The following is a 19,477-nucleotide window of genomic DNA, read 5'->3' on the forward strand; positions in this document are numbered from 1 at the left end:
GGCTAGCGGGTGTAAACGGCCAGGAGAGAGATGGAGACAGATGTGGTGTAGAATTGGAGCGAGCCCCGCTTATCACATTAGTTGATGGGGCCTGATTGAATCTGAACTGGGTGATATAGCATGGTTTTTGTGTTGGGAATGGTTACAAAGTTTTCAACACAACAAAATACAATCATATTCACCACACCTGTAGATCAAGCAAGCAATGACCATAATCATTTTCATTCCTTTGAATTCGACATTTCTGCTGTTATGCTGAAACCCCTCAAAGTTCATCCTACCAAGTGCTGATCGCCTGAAGAGCTCAAGTTACCCTAATGAGCATAAAGATGATGGTTGTTGTTTTTAATCAGGAATGTTACCTTTTCCCAGGAGCAATGTACTGTAGTTTCAATTACTTGAAATTATGTGTCAGAGTAATGGCCTATGGGAGGAATTTGGCAGTGTCAGAATTTGGCTCAGTTCTGCTGAACTAGGTTGTCCTGCTGGGTTGTCTTCATGTGTCGGCAGATGGAAGTAAACACACTGGGACATGAGATAGATAATACGTAGAGGGTAGAGGTGAACTCCGACCAGACAGCACACCGACACTGGAATGTGTGTTTATGCTCATGCTGATATGCGTGTGTGTGTGTGTGTGTGTGTGTGTGTGTGTGTGTGTGTGTGTGATGAGGATACATACAGTAAGTCCACACCTCAGTGAGTCAGTCAGTGGAGGGAGTATCCATGCGTTGCATATCCACCTTTCATGTCCTCCTCTCTTCTTCTTTTCCCGCTCTACCCCCCCTCCCCTCTGTCCTGTCCAGTCCTGCAAAACACCCGTGTGGGTTCTATCAGGACACACGGCGCTGCAGGACCTCAATAATAAAAGGGAGGGAATCTAATAAAGGGGAAACAGAGTGTCCTGTTTATCTCTCCCATCTGGGTCCCGTCTCGCTCTGCCTCCGTCATACAGAGAACAGCACAGCAGAGCAGCTCCCTCCCCTCTGAAATCAGTTTTACCCTCACACTCTGTCTCTGTCTTGTTGCTAGTCCTACCCAGTGTGCTGGTTGCGGTAAAGTTATTATGGAGTGTTTTGGGACGTCACGTTCAGGTCGTTTACTAGTTATAGAAGGACGTTTTCTAGACATATTTTTCGTGATCAGAAATATACATCTTTCACTGGTTGTAATCTGGTAATCTGACCAGAATAATGTATTTAAGTAACGTCTGGATGACATGGTTCACACAATCTGACGTCTCTACAACCACGAAGCTTGTTTTCAACTAGATAATGACATCATTATGCAAAATGTTGCCTTTATTTGTCCCCTCCTCAAAACTGCTGTGTCCTTTTAAATTGGTCTCCTTCTGTCCATGCTCTCGATCTTGTGGTTTATTTCACCCTCGTTTTATTACCCCTTTACCTGTCTAACTTCTTTATCCTGTTCATCTTGTACTCTTGTTACTATCTTGCTACTTTACTTTTACGGTCTGTCTGGCTACTTTGTCTTGTTTATCTTCTCTTTTCATTAGCCCATCTGTTTATCCTTTCTTCTCTCCCTTGGTCTGTTCCTTGAAGCCAGGATTCCACAACTGGCGGCCCGCCGGCCAAATTTTGGCCCACAATATTTTTTAGTTGGCCCTCCAAGTGATATGAAGAAAACAAATTAAGGCTGTTCTGAGGGCACAAAACTGGGTGTGCAACTCAATATTAGGAAGGTGTTCTCAATGTTTGGTACAGTATGCTCAGTTTGGTACAGTATGCTCAGTTTGGTACAGTATGCTCAGTGTATGTGACCGTATACAAATGTAAGCAAGGTTTGAAATTATTATGTTTTTGTCGAATATGATATCTTCTTGCGCTGAATTTGCAGTCTACAAATTATTTGTATTTATGTTCCGGCCCCCAGACAATCCTTTCAAGAAAAAAAATCAGCCTGCAGCTGAATCTATTGATGATTGCTGCTCTAAGCTCTCTTTCCCTTTCTTGATGCTCCCTGACTTCTGAGGTCTCTTCAAAGTTTTTTTTGCTATCCATCCCTCTCCACACTCTATTTCTCCTTCTTTCTTCTCCTTTTCCTTTCTAATTTTACACAGCGGGCTCACTCTCTCTGACCCGCCACCCCCAAACCGAAGACTTTCTCTAACTTTGCTATTACCTCCTGAACATGTATTTTAGACTTTCGTTGCTTCAAACACCCCAGTCTCCCCCCTCCTTTCTCCCCCTCTTCTTTCTTTCCTCATTATCAGAAAGTATTCAGACTCGTTTACTTTTCCCACATGTAGTTCGTTTACAGCCTTATTGTAAAATGGATTAAATTGTTTTTCTCCCTCATCATAATCCACACACAATACCCCATAATTTGTGCTAATAAAAAATGTAAAAAACGGAAATATCACATTTGACATAAGTATTCAGACCCTTTACTCAGTACTTTGACACTTTTGGTAGCGATTACAGCCTAGAGTCCTCTTGGGGGTGACACTACAACCTTGGCACACCTGTATTTGGGGAGTTTCTCCCATTCTTCTCTGCAGATCCTCTCAAGCTCTGTCAGGTTGGATGAGAATCGTTGTTGCACAGCTATTTTTGGGTCTCTCCCTAGATGTTCAATCGGGTTCAAGTCCTGGCTCTGGCTGGGCCAGTCGAGGACATTCAGAGACTTGTCCCGAAGCCACTCCAGCATTGTCTGTGCCTCGACACAATCCTGTCTCAGAGCTCTACGGATAATTCCTTCGGCCTCACTGCTTGGTTTTTGCTCTGACATGCACTGTCAACTGTGGGACCTAATATAGACAGGCGTGTGCCTTTCCAAATCATATCCAATCAATTAAATGTACCACAGGTGGACTCAAAACAAGTTGTAGAAACACATAAAGGATGATCAATGGAAACAAGATGCACCTGAACTCAATTTTGAGTGATAGCAAAATGTCTGAATTTCTATTTATTTTTTACCTTTTATTTAACTAGGCAAGTCAATTAAGAACAAATTATTATTTACAATGACGGCCTAGGAACAGTGGGATAACTGCTTTTTCAGGGGCAGAACCACAGATTTTTACCTTGTCAGCTCGGGGATTTGAGCCACCAACCTTTCGGTTATTGTCCCAACGTTCTAACCACTAGGCTACCTGCCACCCCAATACTTATATAAATAATGTATTTCTATTTTTATTTTTAAATTAGCAAACATTTCTAAGCACCTGTTTTCGCTTTGTCATTGTGGGGTATTGTGAGTAGATTGCTGAGGATAAAAATTTTAAAAAGCCATTTCAGAATAAGACTGCAACATAACAAAATGTGAAAAATATCAAGGGGTCTGAATACTTTCCGAAGGCACTGTAAAAGACAGACTGGACAAAGAGCAGAGACACATCATCACACCACCAGAGCCATGTCAGCTGACTGTCACAAAATGGACGCTGGTCACCCAGTCACCCTTATGAGTGGGAAGGAAACAAAGGCAGCCGGTCGCCTGATGTCAGTCTATGCCTTTCGCTTGGTCATTATTCTTGTACTGTAGTTCTGACGGACAATGTACAGTGATGGACTGTCATAGCCACATGCTGTGTTGGTATAGTGCCCTTCTTATCCCAGTTTGGTCTATATGACTCACTATATGTATAATTATTTGGTGTTCTTAACATAAAGTATTCCTTACCTAATTTGCGTCAAACGTATGCTTATTGGTTTGCTTTAGCTATCATGGATGTTTTATATGCTAGTCAATTGTGTAAATAAAATGACAGAATATGCGTTATTTACATGCAGTAGGTCACTTAGTGAACTCATACGCTTCCTAACTCATACACTGCATGGGTAGATCATTCAGTAATTGATTGGTTGAACTTCAATCAAGTAGCCTCAAGGTTAGTGCGTTGGCCAGTGTCCGAAAGGTTGCTGGATGGAATACCGGAGCCAACAAGTTAAAAATAAATGTTAAAATCCTATCGCTGTACCATTTGAGCAAGGCACTTAATCCTAATTGTTCCAGGGGCACTGTACAATTGTGACCCCACTCCCTGCGGGTGTCTTGGAGGGTTGGAATATGCAACAACAACAAATATATATTATACACTTGTGTGTAACAGGACAAATATAAGCAACTGATATTATTATCTTGATAGTGCTGGTCAGAGGTCACATTACTCTAAGTGGTCTGAGCCTGACGTCTATCTTCTTCAGCAATGACCAAACAGGTCCAAGGTCAGTGGATCATGGCTTTGAGCGTCTGTTCGGAATGGAGTGACAGTCCAATGTGACTGTTTCTGCACCTTATACTTCTTAACCAATTTACTCAGACTAATGTGTGTTTTACTGTACCTCCAAAACCATTTATTTTTACCAAGTTCTAAACTGTGTTGTGGAATGACGGCTCCTGTGTGTACGTAAAATAGTTTACAGGTGCACATCGGTAGAGTTGTGCTTCAGAAAAGGAAACATTCGGTTGCAGTTCATTGCAGCACAGCTTAGAATGTGATCGTTCAGCTGACTTCAGGGTTTGTTTTGGATCCAGTGTGGTTTGTTTCTATTGAGAGCAAGTGTCAAACGTTTTGCCAACAAAGTGAAACAAACTGCACACGGTCCACATGACTTAAGAACCTGACAACAGTTCAACCCCTGGATTGATTCGATAAATCGCCCTTGACGCTTATGTATTATGTTTTATTAAGTCTGGTTACAAGTGGTTATTCAATCTATTCAGCCCTGGGGGATGTAGAGCTAAACCCTAAACAGCCATAATGTTGCCAGAGGCTGCCTGTGGGTAATGTGAGCTCTGTGGTGTGCTGCTGACTACTGAATCATCATGGCCTCCTGTTACACTGAGGTCAGCCTGCTTCCCTGTGTACCTCTATCCCCACTGTACTGACCTGTGTGTGTGTGTGTGTGTGTGTGTCCACCCCCACTGTGCTGACCTGTGTGCTACTGAGCCTTTTCACCCATCTGGTCTACCTGGAGGAGGGAGTTTGTCATGAAGGCCTAAAGTGAAGTCTTCTTTGCATAGGGGTTCATTTAAAAAAGATATATAAAATGTAACCTTCATAGGATTAGGCAAGTCAATTAAGAACACATTCTTATTTACAATGACGGCCAAACCCAGACGACGCTGGGCCAATTGTGCTACAGCCTGGAATCAAACCAGGGTGTCTGTAGTGACGCCACTAGCACTGAGATGCAGTGTCTTAGACCGCTGTGCCACTCGGGAGCCTCAAATTTGCAGGTAGCTCTTTGATGACTGTTGGTTTCTCTCTCTCAGTCCCCCTTCTCCCTCTCTCTTTATTTTTCAGTGTCTCTCTCTCTCTCGCGTGCTCCCTCTCTCTCTCTCTCTCTCTCTCTCTCGCGTGCTCCCTCTCTCTCTCTCTCGCTCTCTCTCTCGCGTGCTCTCTCTCTCTCTCTCTCTCGCGTGCTCCCTCTCTCTTTGTCTCTTTCCATCTTTTTCTTTTTCTCTCATAAAAGTTGTTTGGATTGACCAAAAAATCTGGTTTGGGAATTCAAAGATCTTTCCAGCTCCCAATTGTTAAATGTAAGTACCTCTTTGAATAATGGCCCTCTCCCCTGAATGAATACCCTCTCCCCTGAATGAATACCCTCTCCCCTGTTTTTCTCCACCTCCCCATCTCTCCTCTCACTGATTAGATTAGCTGCCAGCTGCAGCTGGGCCCAGCCTGTCAATTCCCTTGATGGACACACTTCCTGTGTCCATGTGTGCTTCCAAATAGCACCTATTCCCTATACAGTGCACTACTTTTGACCAGAGCCCTATGGGCCATTTGGGAAGCACACATATGTTTTGAATAAGAGAAAGTGGAGTCCCTCTTTTCTGTGGTTGGTTTCCAGGCACTGGTGGTACTTCTGTTTTGGATTTCGCACAATGTTGATTGGACAAATGTTTTATATATGGTAATATACTTAATAGTTTTATTACGGTACAGGACAGCTGGTATGAGTTGTATTTCGAATGGGAGAAAGTCCCTTGCTGCTGGTGGCACTGTACTTTTCCATCGCATCAGGATCGACGTTTCTACCGCACTGTTGATTTTGAGTTGGACTAATATTTTAGTGTCATAAACCTGTAAACCTTTATATTTGTACAGGATGTACAAATATAAAGGTTTACAGGTTTATGACACTAAAAACATAAATGTTTTGAAGATCAGATTGCCTGTTCTTGTTACAACCACCGAAGAAGCATTGGAATGATTGGGACTGGAGTAACACTGACACGTCAACAGTGTGATAATCGCTCTTGCTACTAATCATTGCCAGTCTGCCTTCCCTCCTTTTCCAAACGTGTGACATCAACCAGTGCAGAATTTCATTAGGGCTCTAATCAGTAGTAATCAGCAGTAAATATAGTCCATTCAGCGCCGGGGGCCTAAATGACAAAGCACTTCTATACTGAACAAAAATATAAACGCAACATGTAAAGTGTTGGACCAATGTTTCATGAACTGAAATAAAACATCCCCCAAAAATTAAGTCGGACAAAAAGCTTTTTTTCTCTCAAATTCTGTGCACAAATTGGTTTACATCCCTGTTAGTGAGCCTTTCTCCTTTGCCAGGATAATCCATCCACCTGACGGGTGTGAGGGATCATTTACATTTAAGTCATTTAGCAGACGCTCTTATCCAGAGCGACTTACAAATTGGTGCATTCACCTTATGACATCCAGTGGAGCAGCCACTTTACAATAGTGCATCTAAATCTTTTAAGGGGGGTGAGAAGGATTACTTTATCCTATCCTAGGTATTCCTTAAAGAGGTGGGGTTTCAGGTGTCTCCGGAAGGTGGTGATTGACTCCGCTGTCCTGGCGTCGTGAGGGAGTTTGTTCCACCATTGGGGGGCCAGAGCAGCGAACAGTTTTGACTGGGCTGAGCGGGAACTGTACTTCCTCAGTGGTAGGGAGGCGAGCAGGCCAGAGGTGGATGAACGCAGTGCCCTTGTTTGGGTGTAGGGCCTGATCAGAGCCTGGAGGTACTGAGGTGCCGTTCCCCTCACAGCTCCGTAGGCAAGCACCATGGTCTTGTAGCGGATGCGAGCTTCAACTGGAAGCCAGTGGAGAGAGCGGAGGAGCGGGGTGACGTGAGAGAACTTGGGAAGGTTGAACACCAGACGGGCTGCGGCGTTCTGGATGAGTTGTAGGGGTTTAATGGCACAGGCAGGGAGCCCAGCCAACAGCGAGTTGCAGTAATCCAGACGGGAGATGACAAGTGCCTGGATTAGGACCTGCGCCGCTTCCTGTGTGAGGCAGGGTCGTACTCTGCGGATGTTGTAGAGCATGAACCTACAGGAACGGGCCACCGCCTTGATGTTAGTTGAGAACGACAGGGTGTTGTCCAGGATCACGCCAAGGTTCTTAGCGCTCTGGGAGGAGGACACAGTGGAGTTGTCAACACCCAATAACGTGGAGTTGTCAAGAAACTAATTAAATAGCATGATCATTTTTGAGGGAGCGTGCAATTGGCATGCTGACTGCAGGAAAGTCTACCAGAGCTGTTGTCAGATAATTGAATGTTCATTTCAACATAAGCCGCCTCCAACGTTGTTTTAGAGAATTTGGCAGTACATCCAACTGGCCTCACAACCGCAGACCACATGTGACCACGTTATTGTTGTCTCTCCCTACTTGACCTTTGTGCTGATGACCTTGCCCAATAATGTTTGTACCATGTACTTGTGACGCTACCATGTTGTGCTGCTACCATGTTGTTGTCATGTTGTGTTGCTACCATGCTGTGTTGTCATGTTTTGCTGTTATGTTGTTGTCTTAGGTCTCTCTTTATGTAGTGTTGTGTCTCTCTTGTTGTGATGTGTGTTTTGTCCTATATTTATATTGTATTTATTTAATCCCAGGCCTCCGTCCCCACAGGAGACCTTCTGCCTTTTGGTAGGCCGTCATTGTAAATAAGAATTTGTTCTTGTCTAGTAGTTAAATAAAGGTTAAATAAATAAAACCACACCAGTCAGTACCACCACATCCGGGCTTCTTTACCTGCGGGATCGTCTGAGACCATCCACCCGGATAGCTGATGGAACTGTGGGTTTCCACAACCAAAGAATTTCTCAACAGTCAGAAACCATCTTAGGGAAGCTCATTTGCGTGCTTGTCATCCTCACCAGGGTCTTGACCTGACTGCTGTTCGGCGTCTTAACCGAATTCAGTGGGCAAATGCTCACCTTCGATGGCCACTGGCATGCTGGAGAAGTGTGCTCTTCATAGATGAATCCCAGTTTCAACTGTACTGGGCAGATAGCAGACACTGTGTATGGCGTCGAGTGCCCATGGTGTCGGTGTGGTTATGGTACGAGTAGGCATAAGTTACAGACTACGAACACAATTGCATTTTATCAATAGCAATTTGATGCACAGAGATACTGTGATGAGATCCTTGTTGTGCCATTCATCCACTGCCATGACCTCATGTTTCAGCATGATAATGCACGGCCCCATGTCGCAAGGATCTGTACACAATTCCTTGAAGCTGAAAATGTCTCAGTTCTTCCATGGCCTGCATACACACCAGACATGTCATCCATTGAAAATGTTTGGGATGCTCTGGATCGGCGTGTACGACAGCATGTTCCAGTTCCCGCCAATATCCAGCAGCTTCTCATAGCCATTGAAGAGGAGTGGGACAACAATCAACAGCCGGATCAAGCTATGTGAAGGAGATGTGTCTCACTACATGACACAAATGGTGGTCACACCAGATACTGACTGGTTTTCTGATCCACGCCCTTACTTAAAAAAAAAAAGGTATTTGTGACCAACATATGCATTTCTGTATTCCCAGTGATGTGAAATCCATAGATTAGAGGGCCTCCCAAGTGGCGCAGCAGTCTACGGCACTGCATCGCTGTGCTTGAAGCATCACTACAGACCCGAGTTCGATCCCAGGCTATGTCACAACTGACTGTGACCGGGAGTCCCACACAACTGGCCAGGCGTAGTCCGGGTAAGGGGAGGGTTTGGCCGGGGGGGGGCTTTACTTAGCTCATCGTGCTTTACTTAGCTCATCGTGCTTTACTTAGCTCATCGTGCTTTACTTAGCTCATCGTGCTTTACTTAGCTCATCGTGCTTTACTTAGCTCATCGTGCTTTAGCGACTCCTTGTGGCTGGGCGCCTGCAAGCTGACTTCGGTCGTCAGTTAAACAGTGTTTCCTCCGACACATTGGTTCGGCTGGCTTCCAGGTTAAGCGGGCAGTGTGTTAAGAAGCACGGTTTGGCAGGTCATGTTTCGTAGGATGCATGACTCGACCTTCACCTCTCCCGAGCCCTTTGGGAAGTTGCAGCGATGAGACAAGATCGTAATTGGATATCAAAAAAAGGGGTGAAAATACAAAAAATAAATTATCCATAGATTAGGGCCTAATGAATATATTTCAATTGACTGATTTCCTTATATGAACTGTAACGTTTTGATTTTTGTTCAGTGTAATATAGATAGAAATAGAAGGCCTGAAATACACACACAAACACACAGGCTAGCTTGGATGATTAATGAATAAACAAATCTTACATTTGAATCCCCTACGTGGAGAAATCTCAATGACTGAACCAAAATGACAATAATAGGCGAGACTGGAAATGAAAGGCACAATCCCAGTTATCTGATGGTAATTATTTGGATGATTACCTTAAATTAGTTTAATAGTATCATGTAATATATTCCAACCAAATAACCACCTACCACATCAAAGCTCACAATACACCTTTACCTGATGCACATAGTGGCTCCATGGCCTCTGTACTTCAATGAGCAGTTAAATAATGACACACTCTGAAAGCTCAGGGCCCTTGAGAAAAACAAGGACATTATCGTCTTTCAAGATATGATTTTACCCAGCTAAATGGGTGCCAAGAAACATCCAGAACTACAAAATGTCAATAAATCTGTTGAAAATCACCCACTCTGCCTTACATTATGCCGATTTTCAGCATAGCCTTCACTAGCGACATTGTGCCAAATTTAGCGTCACTGCACAATACCACATCCTTGAATCATTCTGAGAGTACATTTTTAGAGGAGTTGTATCGATTGAGCACATACAGATGTAGGATCGTAATTTTTCTACAGCAAGAAAATGATCCTGCAGGAACAGGAAATGATCCTGCAGGAACAGGAAATGATCCTGCAGGAACAGGAAATGTGCCTTTTTATGTGGATTATAATTGTTGGAAATTTTTTGTAGGGGTTGATAAAAATAAATTAAGTGGAAAATACAAACTGGAAGCCTTTTTAAACCTTAATACACTACATTTGCATGTCCTGCTATGCAGGGAAATTCTCAGCAACAAAAGAGTGATCAAATTAAGGTCCTACATCTGTTCAACTCTTATCGACAGAAATCAGGACCCACTAGCTCCTGAAGCAAAAGACGCTCAACCAAAAAATCCCCCTCTTTACTCCATAAATTAAGCCTCGTCAACCAATCACCTCAGAGATAGGAAGGCATCTACCCAGTGGGGGTCCATGGAGGCTGGAGGTTGATGTTGTTCTCTTGTGATTTTCCATCTTTCGTCTTTTCCTAATCCCAACCTGCGAGTGGGATCACTCGCTCTCTCCTATTCCCACAGCCCACACTCTGAACTCCACAAGCCTCTTCTCATAGCTCTTCAGTTACCCACAACCCCCTCGGTGACAATACGGGTCGGCACTGTTGCATATCGTAAGGGAAAGCCTGTATTATTGCATGATGAATCCATATGTGGTCATGTGTGTGTGGTTAATCATTGAGCAGTGGTTGGTTCCTCTGTGACTTCTTGGCTGGTTTCTTCTGTGTTGACCATTATAAGAGGCCCCCGTTAGATTGAGACATGCATGTTTTGGGTTGTCTAACAGCCGTGGGTTCCTATGTGTTTCCTTGCTGATTGTTTCAATGTGACATGGAAGAAGACACTACATTGGAATGTATTGCTTTTAAACATACAGGGAAAAGAAAGGCTTTTGAATTGAATTAAAATATGTGAGAGATGGCCTTCATAATTGACATTTCTAAAGCAAACACGCATCTTCACAGTGAAAATTACAAAGGAAATGTCAACTTAGCTCGTTATCGAGTGACCTTCCTTTGCCATTTATTAATCATTTATAATATATTAATAAGGCATGAATAAAACATGAGTAAGGCATGAATAAGCTATATTAACAAGAGGGACCTACGCTGAAAGGGACTCGATTAATGGAGGTTTCAAAGAACAGGGGTAAGACAGGTACTTCTTCATTGACCTGAGCAGCAAGTGACAGATGGGTAGAGTCCTCTGCTCTCATCACAAAGGGACAGATTGGTGGAGGAGAGGGAGCTGTTTGTGGATTGGGCTATGTAATCACCACAATGGGTTAGCCAGGTCTCTTATAGAGACCTATACTGAAACCCACTGAGCCTGGCGACTCAGGCAGATTGGCAACAAATAGATGGAGAGATTGGAGGAGGTTACGAAAGTGTGGAGGAGATGGGAAGAGGAGAGATGGATAGAGGAGAAGGGAAGAGGAGAGATGGATAGAGGAGAAGGTAGGGTGATGGACTGAGGTGGTTACAGAGAGGGAAAGGAGAGATGTGGAAAGAAGGAGAGAGGGAAAGAGAGGAGGAGAAGAGAAAAGGTTGAGAGAGTGCTTTTAGAACGAGTGGGTAAATAAGATGGGGAGTGGAGCAGAGAGGGGAAGGAGAGGTGAGAGAGGTGAAAACAACATTGAACGACACAGAAATAGGAAAATAGTGAAGGGAATTAAAAGACAGTAAAGCGAGAAATACATTAATACTGGACTATAAATACAGTCAGGTCAACAATTATTGGCACCCTTGATTTAAAAAAAAAAAAAACACTGTTTAATAAATAATCCAAATGCTGTGCTATATTGAATGCTCAGATTTGTTTACAAATGATATTATTTTATACTAATACAATTAACCTTACTGTACATAGCAAAAATAGAGGGAGAATGAGGCAGAGTGGTCCTGTGAAGTGAATGACAGTGTTTAGTTAGGACTTGTCCTGCCAATGGAGCAGCACAGGCACCAGGGGCCAGAGCATTGAGTTTCAGCTTCTACACAGAGGAGCTCCTATTACAATGACTAATGGACCAGGGGTTGATGTGTGTGTGTTTTTTCAACATATGAGACTGAAAGCCAGAACGCTTTTTTCATCTTGTTTTTGTCAAATCACCCTGTGTGAAATTAAAAGCAGCATCACTGTTATCATTCAGTTAAATGCAAATTCTCTTATTTATTTTTTTGTGGTGGTGCACGGCCCTCCTCGGGTTCTGCCTGTCTAAGAGCTGGGAAAACATGTCAGACGAGATCTGCTTCTCTTCCTCTCTCTCTCTCTAAACACACACACACACGCTTTACTTGCTTTAATTACAGTTCTGTTTTCAATGCACCCCTCGACCACTCCCCTGTTCACCCGTCAAGTTGAAAGCACATGCCACTGCTACCACGATTAGTCTTGTCAGAGACGAGCGCTGCTGCCACTGCTTTTTACTCCCACGCTAATTAGCCGGGTATTTTACAACACAATGGATGTAGATTTTAGAACAAGGACAGTTTTAACCACCTGGCGAAGAGACGAAAGATGATTCCCTTTTTTGTGGAGAAAGAAAGAGAGATTATATTTGACATTTAGACATAGGGCCCTGCTAGAATACTTTTCAAATGCATCCTTCCTTCAGTCCTTCCCTTCTTCCTTCCTTTCTTCCTTCTTTGAAGTAATCCTAGATCTGACATTTTTGGACTAGGTTAAATTATGTAGTGGAACCCTTGCTTACACCTTTCCAGTTGTGTACGATTAGTGATAATTACTTCAAGGCAGGGAGTGGAGGGATACATTTCACAACTATTCAAAATGGTTTTAGTCAGATTTACAAGTGATGGATATCTGTCCTGGAGATTCGAAGTTGGGTAGCTGCTCAAATCAAATCACATAGTTAGCAGATGTTAATGCGAGTGTAGCGAAATGCTTGTGCTTCTAGTTCTGACAGTGCAGTAATATCTAACAATTCCCCAACAACTACTTAATACACACAAATATAAAGGGGGAATGAGATAATGTACCTGTAAGTATATGGATGAGCGATGGCCGAGCGGCATAGGCGAGGTGCAATAGAAGGTATAAAATACAGTATATACATGTGATATGAGTAATGTAAGATATGTAAGCATTATTAAAGTGGCATTATTTAGAGTGGCATTGTTTAAAGTGACGAGTGATTCATTTATTAAAGTGGCCAGAGATTGGGTCTTAATGTAGGCAGCAGCCTCTCTGAGTTAGTGATGGCTGTTTAGCAGTCTGATGACCTGAGATAGAAGCTGTTTTTCAGTCTCTCGGTCCCAGCTTAGATGCACCTGTGCTGACCTCGCCTATATAGTTTGACATTGAGAAGCCATAAATTGCCAGTATCATCACGATTCCTTATAGATGGACATCATGTATTGTAGAAACAAATTAGATCCTTTTTAGGGAACGCGTTTACTGTACATTATGTCCTTGGGGGTCCGTCATATGTATGTCTGAATAGACTGTGTCTGTTGAAATGATGATGACTTTGAAAGAACCATAGCCATCTGTGCCAAATACCTTTGGAAATAGGAACGCAGATGAATTATACGATGACTAACCCCCATATAATGTAAAGTACTTTGAGACCTAGGCCTTGAAGGTTATATAAATGTATTCCATCCGTGATTCACCCTGTTAACCTTAGAGATCTTGTAATATATAAGCATTAATTTGGTAGAGTGAGCTGTACTACCTCAGTCAACTATGAGCCTTATAGACTCAGGTCAGGGACAGCCACTGTATGATACCTTTCATATCTGATCTGAGGTCAGAGCAGTAGAACATGTAGGACGCAGCATGTTGGACACAGAGATAAATAAATGTGTTAAATGAATAATGGTTATGCAATGATTCACTTCTGATGGCGTTGAGCAAGGTAGAGACTCAATCATAGAAGTAGTAAATATAACATAATAAAGTGATTGTCACGACTTCCGCCGAAGTCGGTTCCTCTCCTTGTTCGGGCGGCGTTCTGCGGTCGACGTCACCGGGCTTCTAGCCATCGTCGATCCACCTTTCATTTTCCATTTGTTTTGTCTTATTTTCCCACACACCTGGTTTACATTCCCTCATTACTTGTCGTGTATTTAACCTCTAGTGACGAGCAATCCCGTATCCGGGAGCGTAATCATAGCCTCAAGCGCATTACCATAACGCAACATTTCCTATTCATGAAAATCGCAAATGAAATGAAATAAATATATTCAAACACAAGCTTAGCCTTTTGTTAACAACACTATCATCTCAGATTTTCAAAATATGCGTTACAGCCAATGCTAGATAAGCATTTGTGTAAGTTTAGCATGGCATAATGCTATGCTAGGCTGTGCTGGCAGCAGGCAACATTTTCACAAAAATAAGAAAAGCAACCAAATTAAATAATTTACCTTTGAAGAACTTCAGATGCTTTCACTTAGGAGACTCCCAGTTAGATGTTAGCAAATGTTCCTTTTTTCCAAAAATAATATTTTTGTAGGTGAAAAACGTCACGTTTGTTCATCCTGCTTGGCTGAGAAATCGACAGAAAAATACTTAAACTATAATGCATTAGCATAACGCAACTTTTTCTATTCATGAAAATCGCAAATGAAATGAAATAAATATATTGAAACACAAGCTTAGCCTTTTGTTAACAACACTGTCATCTCAGATTTTCAAAATATGCTTTTCAACCAAAGCTACACAAGCTTTTGTGTAAGAGTATTGGTAGCCTAGCATAGCATTAAGCCTAGCATTCAGCAGGCAACATTTTCACAAAAACAAGAAAAGCATTCAAATAAAAATAATTTACCTTTGAAGAACTTCGGATGAGGAGACTCTCAGTTAGATAGCAAATGTTCATTTTTTCCAAAAAGATTATTTGTGTAGGAGAAATCGCTCTGTTTTGTTCATCACTTTTGGCTAAGAAAAAAAAACGAAAATTCATTCACTACAACGCCAAACTTAATAATAATATTGACAGAAACATGGCAAACGTTGTTTAGAATCATCCTCAAGGTGTTTTTCACATATCTATTCGATGATAAATCCTTCGTGGCAGTTGGGTTTCTCCTCAGTAGCAAACGGAAAAGTACTGCAGCTGGAGATTACGCAATAATTGCAACGGAGGACACCAAGCGACCACCTGGTAAATGTAGTCTCTTAGGGTCAATCTTCCAATGATATGCCTACAAATACGTCACAATGCTGCAGACACCTTGGGGAAAACGTGTAAAAGGTAAGCTGACTCCTAGCTCCTCCACAGCCATATAAGGAGTCATTTCCATGAGGCGGTTTCAAAAAATGCGGCACTTCCTGATTGTATTTTTATCTGTTTTTTTTTTCTGTAACATCAGTTCTGTGGCACTCACAGACAATATCTTTGCAGTTTTGGAAACGTCAGTGTTTTCTTTCCAAAGCTGTCAATTATATGCATAGTCGAGCATCTTTTCGTGACAAAATATCTTGTTTAAAACGGGAACGTTTTTCATCCAAAAATTAAAAGAGCGCCCCCTATATCGAAGAAGTTAACCCTCTGTTCCCCCCATGTCTTTGTGTGAGATTATTTGTTGTAAGGGCATGTGCACTTATGTCTGGTTTTGTTCTTGTGGGTACAGCTTGTTTTTGCATTATTAAAGTGCTCCAGTTGTTACCCATTTCTGCTTTCCTTCGCCTGACTTCCCTGCAGTCAGTTACGCACCGCTTACAGGGATCTTATTTCTATGGGCTCAAATCAAATCTGTTCAACTCTGACTCAAGAAGATAGAGGAATTTGAGAGTGCCGAAGGAGAGAGATTTTTTTTCTCCAAACTTTATTACTACACTCTTCCAGCACAGTGGTGTGAAGAAGTGGGAGGTTTGGGTTAGGAGGCTTTTCACTGTGAGGTTGCAGGTTCAGTTTCCAGATACTGTGTGTCTCTGTCATTGATCAAATAAGACTAAGAGGTGAAGTATGGGAAATGGCTAGGTGCCTGTGAAGTTCTAAAAACTTCCAAACTAAAAGTCAGCTCACGCCACTTTATTTGGCATAATTATTGCTGCAGTGCATGTGCAACAATAACATGTTCTAGTACAAGTTTTAGTTTTTTTCTGTAACAAGCTAACTTTTTAGGTCTCACAACTGTAGGGCCAAGAGCCAAACTAAGAGATGGCATGAGTTTGAATCACCTCATATATTTTCCTTGGTTTCCCCTAAACCCTATTGATATTTAAAACCATGTCCGTCTCAAGTGTGCGCGGTGTGGTTGAAGTTTTTTTATAAGCGAGCTTGATAAATGTGCCGTATGGATTACTTAACCAAAGACTTGATTCAAGAGAGGGGCTTTACATCACATTATGCTCCTATTTCCCATTACCCCTCCACAACATTAAAGACGGTGTACGGAAGTTAAGTTGTTAATTTACCTCAAATTTTGACTTGAGGTGTAGGATCTTAATTTTAAATCTGAAACTTGTTGTGTATTTCAGGTTTAAAAAAGGATTCTGAAGTTTGATATTCCCTTATGAAAAATGTATCAACCCCTACAAAAATGTCAATTTATAATCCAGATAATAATTCACATTTCCTGTTGCTGCGGGATCATTTTCCTGCTGTAGCAAACTGGCTCAAATGAAGATCCTACATCTGTACTTGTGACTTGGCATGGCTAACTTTCTGCATCCTGTTGGTTTGTTTTACTGCGGGGGACAGGATATAGCAACACACAGGGACTGGCAACAGGTGGTGCTACACAATATGGATCCAGCTGGCTAGTTTGTTCATTTATTTTGTGAAGGGCAACCAAATCAACTAACGGGATTGAACAAAGGGCCCATCTCTCAATCTTGAAAGCAATGAGGAAAAAGCACAGCTTGCGCCCAGATTGTGCACCTGAATCCTTTGTGTTAATCCCTCTGTTCTCTCTCTCTCTCTCTCTCTGTTCTCTCTCTCTCTCTGTTCTCTCTCTCTCTGTTCTCTCTCTCCCTCTCTCTCTCTCTCTCTCTCTGTCTCTCTCTCCTCTGCTCTCTCTCTCTCTCTCTCTCTCTCTCTCTCTCTCTCTCTCTCTCTCTCTCTCTCTTTCTTCTGTGGCAGGTGTTACTGGCTTGGTTCAAATTGATGGAGAAGGCGATCGGGAGATTGACTTTGCCTTGTGGGACATGACCGATCTTGACTCTGGGGTCTTTCAGGTAGGCACTGACTGCTCCTCTAGCAAAATGGTGGTTAGGCACAAACACACACTGGCACATAAATACACGCTCACACTCTGTAGCTGTGTTCTTTGTCCTCTTCCAGTGTAGCAGCTACAAAACCTGCAATGACATGCACTTTCGTTCAACACCCAAAGTTAGGCTAACCATCTATCCTGTGTATCTCCAGATCGTATCCGTCTACAACAGCACCCTGAAGGAGTTGGTTCCAGTGCCGGGCATGAAGGTCCAGTGGCCGGGGGGCGCCCCGCCCCAAGACATCCCCGACTGTGGCTTCAAGAATGACAAGCCCGCTTGCTTAGCACGTATGCACCGAGGAACCCCTGGGGCCTCATTTATCAACATAAAAATACAGTGGGGAGAACAAGTATTTGATACACGGCAGATTTTGAAGGTTTTCCTACTTACAAAGCATGTAGAGGTCTGTAATTTCGAACATAGGTACACTTCAACTGTGAGAGATGGAATCTAAAACAAAAATCCAGAAAATCACATTGTATGATTTTTAAGTAAGTAATTAGCATTTTATTGCATGACATAAGTATTTGATACATCAGAAAAGCAGAACTTAATATTTGGTACAGAAACCTTTGTTTGCAATTACATAGATCATACGTTCCCTGTAGTTCTTGACCAGGTTTGCACACACTGCAGCAGGGATTTTGGCCCACTCCTCCATACAGACCTTCTCCAGATCCTTCAGGTTTCGGGGCTGTCGTTGGGCAATACGGACTTTCAGCTCCCTCCAAAGATGTTCTATTGGGTTCAGGTCTGGAGACTGGCTAGGCCACTCCAGGACCTTGAGATGCTTCTTAAGGAGCCACTCCTTAGTTGCCCTGGCTGTGTGTTTTTGGTCGTTGTCATGCTGGAAGACCCAGCCATGACCCATCTTCAATGGTCTTACTGAGGGAAGGAGGTTGTTGGCCAAGATCTCGCGATACATGGCCCCATCCATCCTCCCCTCAATATGGTGCAGTCGTCCTGTCTCCTTTGCAGAAAAGCATCCCCAAAGAATGATGTTTCCACCTCCATGCTTCACGATTGGGATGGTGTTCTTGGGGTTGTACTCATCCTTCTTCTTCCTCCAAACACGGCGAGTGGAGTTTAGACCAAAAAGCTCTATTTTTGTCTCATCAGACCACATGACCTTCTCCCATTCCTCCTCTGGATCATCCAGATGGTCATTGGCGAACTTCAGACGGGCCTGGACATGCGCTGGCTTGAGCAGGGGGACCTTGCGTGCACTGCAGGATTTTAATCCATGACGGCGTAGTGTGTTACTAATGGTTTTCTTTGAGACTGTGGTCCCAGCTCTCTTCAGGTCATTGACCAGGTCCTGCCATGTAGTTCTGGGCTGATCCCTCACCTTTCCTCATGATCATTGATGCCCCACGAGGTGAGATCTTGCATGGAGCCCCAGACCGAGGGTGATTGACCATCATCTTGATCATCTTGATGGTCATCTTGATGGTCATCTTGATGGCCCATCCCAGCCTTGTGCAGGTCTACACCTGCATTGCTTGCTGTTTGGGGTTTTAGGCTGGGTTTCTGTACAGCACTTTGAGATATCAGCTGATGTACGAAGGGCTATATAAATAAATTTGATTTGATTTGTCTACAATTTTATCCCTGATGTCCTTACACAGCTCTCTGGTCTTGGCCATTGTGGAGAGGTTGGAGTCTGTTTGATTGAGTGTGGGGACAGGTGTCTTTTATACAGGTAACGAGTTCAAACAGGTGCAGTTAATACAGGTAATGAGTGGAGAACAGGAGGGCTTCTTAAAGAAAAACTAACAGGTCTGTGAGAGCCGGAATTCTTACTGGTTGGTAGGTGATCAAATACTTATGTCATGCAATAAAATGCAAATTAATTACTTGAAAATCATACAATGTGATTTTCTGGATTTTTGTTTTAGATTCCGTCTCTCACAGTTGAAGTGTACCTATGATAAAAATGACAGACCTCTACATGCTTTGTAAGTAGGAAAACCTGAAAAATCGGCAGTGTATCAAATACTTGTTCTCCCCACTGTATGTATATTTGCATACGAATTAACAAAACCCCTGGAGATTTTATAAACACTGAGAGAAACATTAAAATGTTGTGCTGCTCACAATTATGGCCGTTGCGGTGGCCATATTAACACCACACCGGCAGTCATGATGATAGGAGACAAATTTCCTGTGACCGTTGATCACGGTAATCTCAATCTAAAACTATGCAAATTAATGGCGCTGATGGGTAGCCTACCAATCTTGCTAAT

The 19,477-nt window shown here is 42.8% G+C and overlaps 1 protein-coding gene across 1 annotated transcript in view; it reads left to right on the forward strand.

Annotated features, from left to right (window-relative positions):
- The window catches only part of LOC115131549 (atrial natriuretic peptide receptor 1-like), a 118,812-nt gene that overhangs the window by 70,922 nt on the left and 28,413 nt on the right, over nucleotides 1-19,477 (forward strand). Inside the window, exons 6-7 of the mRNA XM_029663348.2 lie at nucleotides 17,098-17,192; nucleotides 17,383-17,518. Coding sequence (XP_029519208.1) covers nucleotides 17,098-17,192; nucleotides 17,383-17,518 — 231 coding nt within the window. The remainder of the gene's footprint in view (nucleotides 1-17,097; nucleotides 17,193-17,382; nucleotides 17,519-19,477) is intronic.

This window comes from Oncorhynchus nerka, linkage group LG7, assembly GCF_034236695.1.
Source record: "Oncorhynchus nerka isolate Pitt River linkage group LG7, Oner_Uvic_2.0, whole genome shotgun sequence".
NCBI classification, from domain to species: domain Eukaryota; kingdom Metazoa; phylum Chordata; class Actinopteri; order Salmoniformes; family Salmonidae; genus Oncorhynchus; species Oncorhynchus nerka.